The sequence below is a fragment of the Phacochoerus africanus genome, chromosome 5 (assembly GCF_016906955.1).
Source record: "Phacochoerus africanus isolate WHEZ1 chromosome 5, ROS_Pafr_v1, whole genome shotgun sequence".
NCBI lineage: Eukaryota > Metazoa > Chordata > Mammalia > Artiodactyla > Suidae > Phacochoerus > Phacochoerus africanus.
The window spans coordinates 8,260,023-8,273,357 of NC_062548.1; the positions used below are offsets into that span (position 1 = coordinate 8,260,023).

Below are 13,335 nucleotides of genomic sequence, written 5' to 3' on the forward strand. Positions count from 1 at the left end.
TCACAGCCGGTGGGATGAAGCCTTCCCGCTGACCAGTTTCCTCAGGGCTCCCTTCGTGTCCTCGTTCCTCAGGCAGTAGATAAAGGGGTTCAGGGCGGGCGTGACCACCATGTACATTACAGAGGCCAGCGAGTCCCTGCCAGCTGAGCGGGAGGGTGAGGGACTCAGGTAGACCCCCGCGATGGTCCCGTAGAAGAGGATGACGACAGTGAGGTGGGGGCCACAGGTGGAAACGGCCTTCCGCCTGCCCCGGGCAGATGGCACCTCGAGCACAGCAGACACGATGTGGACGTAGGAGACGAGAACGCCGAGGAAGGGGCCGAGGACGATCAGGCCCCCCACCAGCAGAATCACGAGTTGGTTGAGTCGAGTGCTGGAGCAGGAGAGCCGGAGCAGGGGAAGGAGGTCACAAAAGAAGTAAGGGATGGCGGTGCCGGCGCAGAACTCCAGCCGGGCCATGAGGAGGGTGTGCAGCAGGGAGTGGAGGCTGGCCAGCAGCCAGGAGCTCCCCAGCAGCAGGGCACAGACGCGCGGGCTCAGCATTGTGGCATAGTGCAGGGGGTGGCAGATGGCCACGTAGCGGTCGTAAGCCATGGCCGTCAGGAGGAAGTTGTCCATGTTGGCAAGCAAGATGCAGAAGTAGATCTGGGCCAGGCAGCCGCCGTAGGGAATGGACTGGGTCTGCGTCCAGACGTTCACAAGCATCTTGGGGACTGTGGCGGAGAGGAAGCCGAAATCCACCAGGGAGAGGTGGCTGAGGAAGAGGTACATGGGTGTGTGCAGGGGGGAGCTGGAGCCAACGGCCAGGATGATGAGCAGGTTCCCTGCCGCCCCGACCAGGTACAGGACGAGGAAGAGCCCAGAGATGAGCTGCTGCCGCTCGGGCCGGCTGGAGAGTCCCAGGAGGATGAACTCTGAGGCGCTGGTGTGGTTTCCCTTCTCCATGGCCGGCAGGTCCTGCTGGGAGATCCGGACCCGGCACAGGCTTCAGAGCGGGTGCAGGGGCCCACGGCTCCCTCCTCCCTCTCCCATCCCCCAAGGCCCATCTCTGCTCATTTGGTAGAAACCCCGAGGAGGCTCTCTACCTATCACAGGAAAATCTTCAACTAGGGAGCCCTCTGGCCTCCACAGATCCCAAGGTCAGGGTTTTAATTATTTTGCCATCATCATGCTACCGATCCTGAACCCCACAAAACCCCACGTGCCATCTCCACAGAGAATCCTGATGACATTTGGCCTGGTACTCAGTGGTGACAACAAGTGGGGTACTTAGGGTGTCTGAGCGCCCAGTTTCCATCATGCTCTCCTTCTTTGTTCCATCATACTCTCAGTATTGTCTCAGTATCCAGGAAAGAGCTATCGGAATGTGCTCCCAGTAAGATGGCCACCCCAAGGCGCTTTCCATGCAGAACTATGGAACCACAGGCACATGCAGAGACCCAGAGGCTAATACTTGAAAACGTTCTCTTTCCGCACGAATCTCCTTCCCCACTAATAGTTTACCTCCCCTCGTCCCTCCACCCCCACAGAGTCCAGGCTCAGGGTGCTCTGGCTGCCACTCTTCCCTGGCTCTGGGCCACCTGGGTCCTGGAGATGACGCTGTGCGGGCAAGAAGACCAGGACACCCTGGCCGCAGGAGCGGGCCGCCTGGGACCGTCAGCCAGCCAGCCCGCCCTCCGTCGGGGCTCACCCAGGAAGAGCCTCGCCTCTGGGGGGCGTCAGGGTTGCCCCTGCAGATGAAAAAGAGACGCTGCGGTGTAACGGGGCCCAAAGTAAGAGCGGGCAGCGGGGCGGCCCCGCGCGGTCCTACGGGCGAGCTGGCAGTCGTTCACCGCGCGCTGAGCCGAAGCTTCAGCAGGTGGAATGTACATGATTTTCCACGGCGGCACAGGACACGGCTGGGATTTGGGGCCTGTGGATTCTAAGTCCTGAACGAGAGGAGGGAAAGGAGGAAGTGCAGTTACTGTGCTGATTCGGGGCGGGGAACAGCCCCCTCGGGCAAGGGGTCGGGAAAAGCTGCGGAGATGGGCGTGGCCCGCGGGGGGCTGGGCAGGGAGGGAGAAGCGGGGTCCCCGCGCCAGCGCCAGCGCCACAGTCGAGCTCTTGGCCTGTGCTGAGAGCTGTGCCTTCGTGTGGACGATAAACGGCTCCGTTTGAATGAATATTTTACGGATGTGATTTTTAAAAGGATTACAATATTTGGTGACCCAAAAGCAAGACTCTTTGGTAAAGGACGACCACAGACGGGAACGCCGGCGCCTAAGGGAAAAGAAATGTTTGATGAAAAGTAAAAATAATGGGAAACCTGCATGTAATATGTTAGATCTTTGTTTGATCAGTCCTGATTAGGAGAGCTTTTTACCGGGTGATGAGAACACAGTTAAGGATATAGTTCTCATTCTCAAGAAGCTTCTAGTTGAATGTAAGGGGAACAGCCCTTAGACGAGGGAGCTGACATGGGTTGAGCACCTGTTGTGTGTCATATCCAGGACGGGGCACATGCACAGTATGTGCAGAATCTCACAGCCTATGTAAGGCGGGCATTATTATTCTTATTTTACAGATGAGTAAACCAAGACCAAGGGGGTTTGAATAATTTCCCCCAAAGACGTCAGGACTTGATTCCAGATCAGTCTGGTTTCAAAGCAGTGCTCTTTCAATCTCACTGCTTTGGTTTTTCTCAGAAAGACTGAAGAGCTGCTACTTTGGGTGAATTTAAACGTGGAGCATCGGTGTCACGGGATCGGGGGACCCCGCAGTGACCAGCAGGGGGATGGGAGGCAGGGAGTGTGGTGCAGGGCAGGCCGGATGGGCAGGGATATGGTGGGAGGGGGACATGGTGGCCTGTGCTGGGGAGAGAGGACTTGTCACGGATCCCGTGACTGACACACGCGTGTGAATGGGAGTGGCAGTGTAGTGACAAAAGGGTGCCTCCATCCTCTTTTCCTCCCCACTCTCCTACTTCCCCAGAGACCTTGGAGGAGAAAACGATCTTGTTGCTGCTTCCTACTGGTTAGGAAAATGCTCTTCCCTCAGGCTCCTGTGTTGAGAACACCGAAGCCGAAAGAGCCTGACTTACACCAGAAGGGATTCCGTACCCCCCCCCCCCATTCTGGACCATTCCGCATGCAGACATACCCCAGTCTTAAGAATCTGCCCTGGACCCCACATTCCCCTCCAGCCGTTAGCTTACTTCTCCACTCATCTTTCCCACGCAAATTGTCAACATGCGGTCAGTATTCACTCTCCAGCCCCCCATCCCCTTCTCCCATGAAGCCCCCTTGCGAGCTTCCCCCCAATCCACGAAATGTTCCTTGTCAGGGCTGCCATTGGTCCATCTGAGGTTAGCACTCAGGCCCCATCTCCCTAAACCCAACAAGCTGGAGTTGGCCCAGCTGGTCACGTCCTCCTTCTTGAAACACGTTCTCCCCTTGGTTTTGAAGCCGTTCCATCTTGGCACCTGTCCTCCCTCACTGGTGCCTGGCTCTCCGCGTCCTCTGCTTCTCCCTTCTCTTCCGACCTCCAGCTCTGGGGACGCCCATCAACTCCTCAAGCCCCATCTCTTCTCTGTTCCCACGCAGTCTGTAAGTGGGCTCGTTAGTCCCAAAGCTTTAGATACCAGCCAGATTTCTATCTCCAGTTTGGGACGCCCCCTTCAAACCTCTAACTTAATTGATGCCCAGCTGCCTCCTCCGCACATCCATTTAGATCCCACAGGCGCTTCCAAGGAGCTTGTCTAAAGCCATGTTGCTGATCCTCTCCTCAAACCTGCTGCCTCCTCTGTCATCCCATTTTATTCTTCCAGTTGCTTGAGCCAGAACCTTAGCACCTTCTGTCCTTAACTCCTCTTTTTTTTTTTTTCTTTTTTAAACTGTTGTCCTCCAGTACATTGGCCAATCCTGTCATCTCTACCTTTGAAATATATCCAGAATGGTACCACTTTCTCTCTGGACCCACTGCTGCCTTCATGGCCCAAACAGTCGTTCATTTTTTTTTTTTTTTTCTATCCGGATTATTACAATAGTTTCTCAGCCGGGCTTTTGGTTTCTACCCTCCCCGACCCTCAACGGTCTGTTTCTACGTAGCAAACCGGGGTGAATGTTAAGACATGTGAGTCAGGTTTCTCCTCTGCTCAGAATCCTCCAGCGCCTTCCCATCTCACTCAGAACCAAGACCACAGTCCTTGCCACCTGCTGCAGGGCTGGGCGTGACCCAGGCCTCTGCCCTGTCCCTGATCGCGCCTCCTCCTATTACCCCGCACTCTCGGTAGCTCGGCCGTGATGGCCTCCTCGCCGGCCCCGGACACGACAAGCACGTCCCTCTATCAGGGCCTTTGTGCTTATTCCACTGCCTGCAATTCTCTTCCATTTGTCCTTGTTTTTGGTCTTTTTTTTTTTTTTTTTTTTTCTAAGGGCCGCACCCACAGCACATGGAAGCTCCTAGGCTAGGGGTTGAATCGGAGCTACAGCTGCCCGCCTACACCACAGCCACAGCAACGCAGGATCTGAGCCACATCTGCGACCTACACCATAGCGCGTGGCAATGCCAGATCTTTAACCCACTGAGCGAGGCCAGGGATCAAACCTGCGTCCTCATGGATACTAGCTGGAGTCGTTACCGCTGAGCCCCATCGGTCCTTTGCTTTATTTGATTTCGGCTGAAACGTCATCTCTGTTCAGGATGCCTCACCCCCTATCTAAAATAGTACGCCTGAACCTATCTTCCTTCTTATTTTTGCCTTGTTTTTATTCTCAGCACCATCTCTCTCTCTCTCATCTGCTTATGATCTATCTGTCTATCTATCTATCTATCCACCCATCCATCTAGCCATCCATCCACCCACCCATCCATCCATGTTTTATCTATGTATCTATCTAGCTAATCATCTATCTGTTGCTCTGTTTCTCTAGAATATAAGCTCGCGAGAGAGGAACTTTATTCTTAGGTAGTGCCATTTTCCCAGTAGAACTGGGCCTGGGCCATAGGAGACATTCAGTGTCGTGGAACAAATGGGGAACTGTTCTCATTGTTCCCCTTTGTGACCTTGTGCCTTGTGCCTTTGCGACTGGGTGAGACCTTCACCTGATATCAACCTAGTGTCTCTCAAATGTCAACCGTAGTTACTCATCACCTGTATTGTTGTCTCCTCAATAGTCGCTGCATTCATTAATTTTGTTAATTGAAATTCCTTTACTGGAAAAGAAAGTTTGTGCAGCATGATAATATAAGAAAGAAGTATCTCTTCTTGAATTTTAGCTAAATACCACTACCCACATTTTAGCTACATACCATTACCATTATCTGAGTCTGGAACCCACTTTTTCTTGGTTAAAATGGAGATGGTGAAGTTGTAGAGAGGTGCTAGGGAGATAGCACCTGTCTGAGTCTTTCTCTGAGAGGCAGTCAGGGAGTGGGGAGAGAACCCAAAAGGGAGTCACTTTCTCCCCAAGCTGTTTGGTGCTGTTTGTCTCCGTCTTTGTAAACCACTTACTGCCAGCTTCCAGAGCCAGTAGGTGTGGGCTCCACGCTGTGGGAACCACTGCACTAACCCACACATACCTGGACTCGGGCACCTGTTTGTTCAGGTCTGCTTTCTGTTCCTGATCCTTCGATTGGTTCCAGCACATCAACTGACTTTGTTTTCTTGCCTCAGTGGCAGTTCTGCTTCTCTTTTCTGGTGACCACCGCAGCTCCGGGGTTTGTGTCAGCCTGAACACTGGACCTATGATGGGAGAGCCCAAGGGCAGGAGGAAAATGCTTGTCTTTGACTTTGAGGTTCTCATGTTTAATTATCTCCAATGATTGAGCCATAATTTACCTCTGCTTAAATCATTGCAAGAGGGAGAAAACAAATTAAAGTTGCTGGCAAAGTATAGATAATCTAATTAAAAGTGAAAACAAACCCTATAGGAAAAATAGTTTACATAGAAATCTGATAATTGGTTATTTGAAAAATAGTTGATCAGTAGTATCAGTTTTGTTAAACAAATGAGAATGAAAATTAAAACGAAGTCAGTCAGGATTTGGAAAATATACTTAACGGTCAGTATAGAAGATTCACGCCTAAGTTGAATGTTCTTTTCAAGTGTAGGCTAATACATCTTATAAAAAGTAGGTGGTTACTTACAAGTAGATGTACTATCCCCAAAGATGCAAAAAAAAAAAAGTTAGAGGTCATGAATATAAGGCTGATAGAGAAAAATAATAAATTCGTCAAATAGTTTCTAAAGGGGCATCTGATACCAATGTCTTTAAAATTTTCAGACTTTCTAGGAATCAGTAATTCATTCAGTGATAAAAAATGTCAAAAATATGGTAAGTTATGGCGTATCGATAATCTGTAAAATGGATAGAGTAAAAATATCTTTTAAAGATGTTGAGAAAAATGAGAAAATACCCGTAACTTGCATAGATAGTAAGCACCCAGATCCAAGCCGCGTCTGCAACCCACACCACGGCTCACGGCAACACCGGATCCTTAACCCACTGACCGAGGCCAGGGATCGAACCCGCAACCTCATGGTTCCTAGTTGGATTTTTTTTTTTGTCTTTTTGCCATTTCTTGGGCCACTCCCGAGGCACATGGAGGTTCCCAGGCTAGGGGTCTCATCGGAGCTGTAGCTGCCAGCCTACACCAGAGCCACAGCAACGCGGGATCCGAGCTGCATCTGCGACCTACACCACAGCTCACGGCAACGCCGGATCGTTAATCCATTGAGCGAGGCCAGGGGTCGAACCCGCAACCTCATGGTTCCTAGTCGGATTCATTTACCACTGAGCCACGACGGGAACTCCCCTAGTTGGATTTGTTAACCACTGAGTTGCTTACATTCAACACGAAATGTGCAAATCAGGCCATTGCGGGCAGTCACCTGCTCTGCTTCGGAGCCTGTCTTAACGCTCACAGACATTTTCAGGTGTCTCTTTCAAGGATAAGCATTAGGGGGGATGGAATTACTGGACAGGCCTCCATCGTGGGGAATGAGGGCAGGGGCTGAGTGAGGTTGTCCAGGAATCGAACTCTGTGTGGTTTTAGGAATTCTGTACTCTGCTTTCTTCCCTGGAAAGTGATGGGGTTGGACTCCTAGAGGGTTTCCAAGGTCCCCTACAGTCTCCCGTCTTGGAGAAGTGGAGGAGAGACCTTTGGGCTCATACGTTTTGGGGGGCATCAAGAGAGGAGTGTCTCTTTCCTCTTGTGCCCACATTAGTACTGACCTGTCCAGTTGTCCTGACTGCCGCCGACCCACCCGAGGAACCTGCCTCCTCCTGACTTACTCTTCATCCCTAAGGAGGGGCAGAACGCTCAGAAGCAGCCTAGAGCCAGAGACACATCCCCGGGCCCCATGGACAGCAGGGTGAGGAGCACATCTGTGCCTGGAAGGCAGAGTGAGCAAGGAGCCGGAGAGCAGGGTTGGGTTCTTGGGCCAAGGAGAGGTGTGTGGGCCTCACACTTGGATTATTTGCAGAGCCGCTCTTGGCCTCTAGGGGGCAGGACCCAGTGGGCATTGTTAAAAGCACATAGGTAGTAATTACCTAGGGCCTGGCGGGGCCCAACTCTCCTGGGCTCCACATCATCTCCTGTGGGGTTTTCGCCTGGGAAGATGTTGCTTTATGCGGTTTAATTTGTAACGTTTGTCTACAGGGGCTATTTTAATATTTTCTTACTTTTTCTTCAGTCCAGGGAATTCATCTTGTTTATTCATCAGATCAAAACTCCAGGGTTCATGCTGATGAGGGTTTAAAAAAACTGCAATAAAATAAGCATATGAAATGTATCTTCTTAACTGTGGAAAGTATACAGTTCAGTGAGGTTGAAGACACTTCTATGGTGGGCAGTTATCTCCAGAACTCTTTTCATTTTCTCCAAATGAAACCCTGATTCATTAAAAACCCCCTGTTTCTCCCCCTCCCTCTGCTTTTCACAGTCACCCTTCTACTTTCCATCTCTATGAATGTGACTACTCTAAGTATCTCATACAAGTAGAATCATACAATATTTGTCTTTTCATAACTACCTTATATTACTTAAAGTCCTCAAGGGCCATCAGTGTGGCAGCACGGGTCAGGATTCCCTCCTTTTTGTGGCTGAAAAACACTCCCTTGTATGGATGTGGCACATTTTGTTTCTTCACTCATCTGTCTGTACACTTGGTTTGCTTCTACCTTTCGGCTGCTGTGAATAGTGCTGCTGTGAGCAAGTGGACAGATAGCTCTTCCAGATCTTGCTCTCACTTCTTTTGGGTATAGACTAAGAAGTGGTCTTTGCAGGATCAGGTGGTAATTCTATTTTTTTTTTTTTGGTCTTTTTGCCATTTCTAGGGCCGCTTCCATGGCATATGGAGGTTCCCAGGCTAGCGGTCGAATTGGAGCCGTAGCCACTAGCCTACGCCAGAGCCACAGCGACGCGGGATCTGAGCCGTATCTGCAATCTACACCACAGCTCACGGCAACGCCGGATCGTTAACCCACTGAGCAAGGCCAGGGACCGAACCCGCAACCTCCTGGTTCCTAGTCGGAGTCATTAACCACTGCACCATGACGGGAACTCCGGTAATTCTAATTTTAAGGAGGAACCACCATACTGTTTCCCATAGCAGCTCCACAATTTTATATTCTCACCACCAGGGCGCAAGGGTTCCAATTTCTTCACCTCCTCACCCACACTTACTATTATTTTTTATTTATTAAAGTTTATTAGGTACAAAGAAATGAGTGAATATCATTAAATATGAAAGACTTGTGAAACCCTAGGGGAATCACAGACGAGAGTCAGCAAGATTATGCGAGGACGGTAGGGGTGCCCTCGCTTGGATGCTCCTGCATACGAGTTCTTGGTTGCAGGGCTAAATCTCCGTCCTGCCAGAGGGAACTCACTGTGCCAGCACAAGTTCGAAAGGCTTGAATTCAGTGATGGACCAAATTCAGAGATGGGTTCTTGAGGACCCATGTACCGCCAGATTCCTGAGCTTTCTCCCTAGTTGCAATTTTTGGCTTCTGCTTGCTCCTTCCCACTGTCTTTGAGTTTTTTTTTTTCTTTGTTCTTTTATCGACCATGGCATATGGAAGTTCCTGGCCCAGGGGTCAAATCCGAGCTGCAGCTGTGACCTGTGTCACAGCTACGGCAGTGCCAGACCCTTAACCTCCTGCGCCCCAGCAGGAACTCCATGTCCTTGGTTAGTTTGTTAATAAAATTTTTATCTCAGTGATGCTGAGCATGAAGGTATTCATACCTCATCAGGTCAGGCAGTCAACTCTGAAGGCGGACCTGCCTTTTTCTAGGGCCTTCCTAATCTTCGTCACCATATATCTGGGAGGGAAGTGGAGTAGATACTGGTAGAGACATACTTCATTTTATTGTGTTTCGCTTGATTGCACTGTGAAGATACTGTCCCCCCTTTTGTTTTTTAACATTTTGAAAGTTTGTTAACAACCCTGCATCAAGCAAGTCTCTCTGTACCATTTTTCCAACAGCGTTTGTCTGCTTCATGTCTCTGTCACATTTTTGTTTTCCTCTAAGAATTTTAGTGTCTGGCCTTTAGGTCTTTAATCCATTTTTATTTATTTTTGTGTTTGGTGTTAGAGAGTGTTCTAATTTCATTCTTTTACATGTAGCTGTCCAGTTTCCCAGCACCACTTATTGAAGAGACTTTTTTCTTTTTTTGTCTTTTTAGGGCCACTCCCATGACACATGGAGGTTCCTAGGCTAGGGGTCCAATCAGAGCTGTAGCCGCCAGCCTACACCAGAGCCACAGCAACACGGGATCCGAGCTGTGTCTGTGACCTACAGCACAGCTCATGGCAACGCTGGATCCTTAACCCACTGAGCGAGGCCAGGGACCGAACCCGTGTCCTCATGGATGCTAGTCGGGTTCATTAACCGCTGAGCCACGACGGGAACTCCTGAAGAGACCTCTTTCCGTTGTATATTCTTGCCTCCTTTCTCATAGATTATTTGACGCTAGGTGCATGGGTTTATTTCTGGACTTTCTATCCTGTTCCATTAATCTATATTTCTGTTTTTGCACCAGTACGATATTGTTTTGATTAGTGTGGCTTTGTAGTAGATGCAAGGATTCTTCCGTGTTCACAAATCCATCGATGTGATAGACCACATCAACAAACTGAAGAATAAAAACTATATAATCTTCTCAATAGATGCTGAAAAAGCTTTCGACAAAATTCAACATAGATTTATGATAAAAACTCTCCAGAAACTACTTCAACATAACAAAGGCCATCTATGACATACTCACGGCTAACATTCTCACTGGTGAAAAGCTAAGAGAATTTCCTCTAAGATCTAGAACAAAATAAGGATGTCTATTCTCACCACTTTTTTTTGGAAGTCCTAGCCACGGCAGTCAGAGAAGAAAAAGAAATAAAAGGAATCCAAACTGGAAAAGAAGTGAAATGGTCACTGTTGGCAGATGACATGATACTATACTTTGAAAATCTTAAAGAGGCTACCAGAAAACTGCTAGAGCTCGTTAGTGAAATCCGTAAAGTTGCAGGAGACAAAATTAATACACAGACATTTCTTGCAATCCTATATGCTGATGATGAAAGATCAGAAAGAGAAGTTAAGGAAATGATCCCACTTACCAGCGCATCAAATAGAAAAAAATACATAGGAATAAACCCACCTAAAGAGACAAAAGACCTGTACTCTGAAGTCTATAAGACACGGATGAAAGAAACTGAAAATGACACAAACAAGTGAAAAGATACACCATGCTCTTGGAGTGGAAAAATCAGTACTTTCAAAGTGACAGTACTCCTCAGGGCAGTCTACAGAGTCAGTGCAAATCCTTATCGAATTATCAATGTCATTTTTCACAGAACCAGAACAAAAAAATTTAAAATTTGTATGCAAACACCTAAGACCCCAAATGGCCAAGCAAGCAATCCTGAGAAAGAAAAATGGAGCTGGAAGAATCAGGCTCCCTGACTTCAGCAATAAAGTATTTTAAAATTAAGGTATTTTCCTTGTTTGTTTGGACACAATGCTGCCGCACGCTTAATAGATTACAGTATACTAGAGACATAATTTATATGCACTGGGAAACCAAACAATTTGCGTGGCTTGCTTTACTGTGGCGATCTGATACTGAACCTGCGCTGTCTCTGAGGCGTACGTGTGTGTGTGTGTGTGTGTGTGTGTGTGTGTGTGTATGTGTATAGTAGCCATGCTCATGAGCGTGAGCTGATATCTCATTGTGGTTTGGATTTGTACTTCCCTAATGATTAGGGCTGGTGAGCATTTTTTCATGTTGGAATAAACAAATGGCTTGTTGGCCATTTGTATATCTTTGAAGAAATGTCTATTTGAATTGTTTGCCAATTTTAAAACCAAATCTTTTAAAAAATTGTTAAGTTGTAGGGGTACTTTATGTATTCTGGATATTAAGCCCTTATGAGATATACGATATGTAAATATGTAAATATGTAAATATTTCCTCCCATTTCATAGGTTGCATATTCACTCTGTTAATTGTGTCCTTTGATGCACAGACGTTTTTCATTTTGATGACCAGATTATCTATTTTCTTCTTTTGTTTCCTGTGCTTTTGGTGTCATGTCCAAGCAATTACTCCAAAATCCAGTGTTATGAAGGTTTATCCCTATGTTTGCTTCTAAGAATTTTATAGTTTTAGATTTTACATTTAGGTCTTTGACCCAGTTTTAGTTTACTTCTTTATTTATTTGCTTTTTAGGGCCGCACCTATGGCACATGGAGGTTCCCTGGCTAGGGGTCACATCGGAGCTGTAGCTGTTGGCCTACGCCATGGCCACAGCAATGTGGGATCTGAGCCATGTCTGCGACCTACACCACAACATCTACATGGCAATGCTGGATCCTTCACCCACCGAGCGATGCCAGGGATCGAACCTTCGTCCTCATGGATACTAGTCAGATTTGTTTCTGCTGAGCCACGATGGGGACTCCACTTTCGGCAAATTGTTATAGCTTTCAAGGTACAAGTGTTTTGCCTCCTTGGTTAAATTTATTTCTAAGTATTTTATTCTTCTTGATGCTATTGTAATGGAATCATTTAACAAATTTTCTTTGATGCTTTTTGTCATTAATGTACAGAAACACAATAGATTTCTTAAGATTGACTTTTATATCCTGAATCTTTTATGAATTTAATAGTTTTAACATTCTGTGTGTGTGCAATCTTTCGAGTTTACAGCATATACGATGCTTTCATCTGTGAACAGAGGTAATTTTACTTTCTTTCCATTTTGCATGCCTTTTCTTTCTTTTTCTTGACTGATTGCTCTGACTGGGGTTTCTAGTGTTATGTTGAACAGAAGTGGTGAAGGCCCTTGTCTTGTTTCTTGTCTTAGAGGTAAAGCATTTAGCTTTTCACCATTGTGATGTTAGCTGTGGGCTTTTCATATATGGCCTGTATTACACTGAGGTAGTTTCCTTCTATTCCTAATTTGTTATGTGTTTTTATCATGAAAGGGTGTTGAATTTTGTAAAATAATTCTCTATCAATTGAGATGATCTAGTGCTTCCCCCCCCTTTCATTCTGTTTATGTGTTCTATTATATTGATTGATTTTTGTATGTGGAACCATCCTTGCAGTCCAGGAGTAAATCCTACTTTGTCATGGTGTATGAGCCTTATAATGTTCTTTCGAATTCTGTTTGCTATTATTTTGTTGAGGATTTTTGCTTCAATATTCATTAGGCCCACTGGTATATAGTTTTCTTCCTTGTAGTGTCTTTGTCTGGCTTTGGCATCAGGTTAAAGCTGGCCTCATAAAATTGTTTGGAATTGTTCCTTCCTCGTTTGAGGAAGATTAGTGTTAATTTTCCCCTAGCTGGTTGGTAGAATTTGTCATTGAAGCCGTATCTGTCTTGAACTTGTCTTTGTTGAGAAGTTTTTGATCACTGATTCAATCTCTTTACTAGTTATGGGTGTATTGAGATTTCCCAGTTCTTCTTTATTCATTCTTGGCAGGTTGTATACTTCTAGGATTTTATTCATTTCATTTAGTTATCCAATTTGTTGGCTGCAGTTGTTCATATCATTCTCTTATAATCCTTTTTATTTCTGTAAAATTGCTAGTCATGTCCCCTCTTTTTTTTTTCTTTCTAATTTTGTTACTTAAGTCTTCTCTCTCTTTTTTCTTTATCCAGTCCAGCTCAAGTTTTGTCCATTTAGTTGATTGCACTTGATCATGGGGTGTAATCCTTTTAATGTGCTGTGGAATTTGGTTTAATAGTATTTTACTGAGAATTTTTGCATCTCTGTTCATCAGGGATATTGGCCTATGAGTTCCCGTTGCGGCTCAGGGGTAATGAACCTAACTAGTATCCATG

At 46.8% G+C, this 13,335-nt stretch overlaps 1 protein-coding gene across 1 annotated transcript; it reads right to left on the bottom strand.

Annotated features, from left to right (window-relative positions):
* On the bottom strand, nucleotides 1–960 carry LOC125126923 (putative olfactory receptor 1F12P). Its single transcript, XM_047779261.1, has one exon. The coding sequence runs from the start codon at nucleotides 943–945 to the stop codon at nucleotides 1–3; it is 945 nt and encodes a 314-aa protein (XP_047635217.1). The 5' UTR covers nucleotides 946–960.
* Between the last annotated feature and the right edge of the window lie 12,375 nt (nucleotides 961–13,335).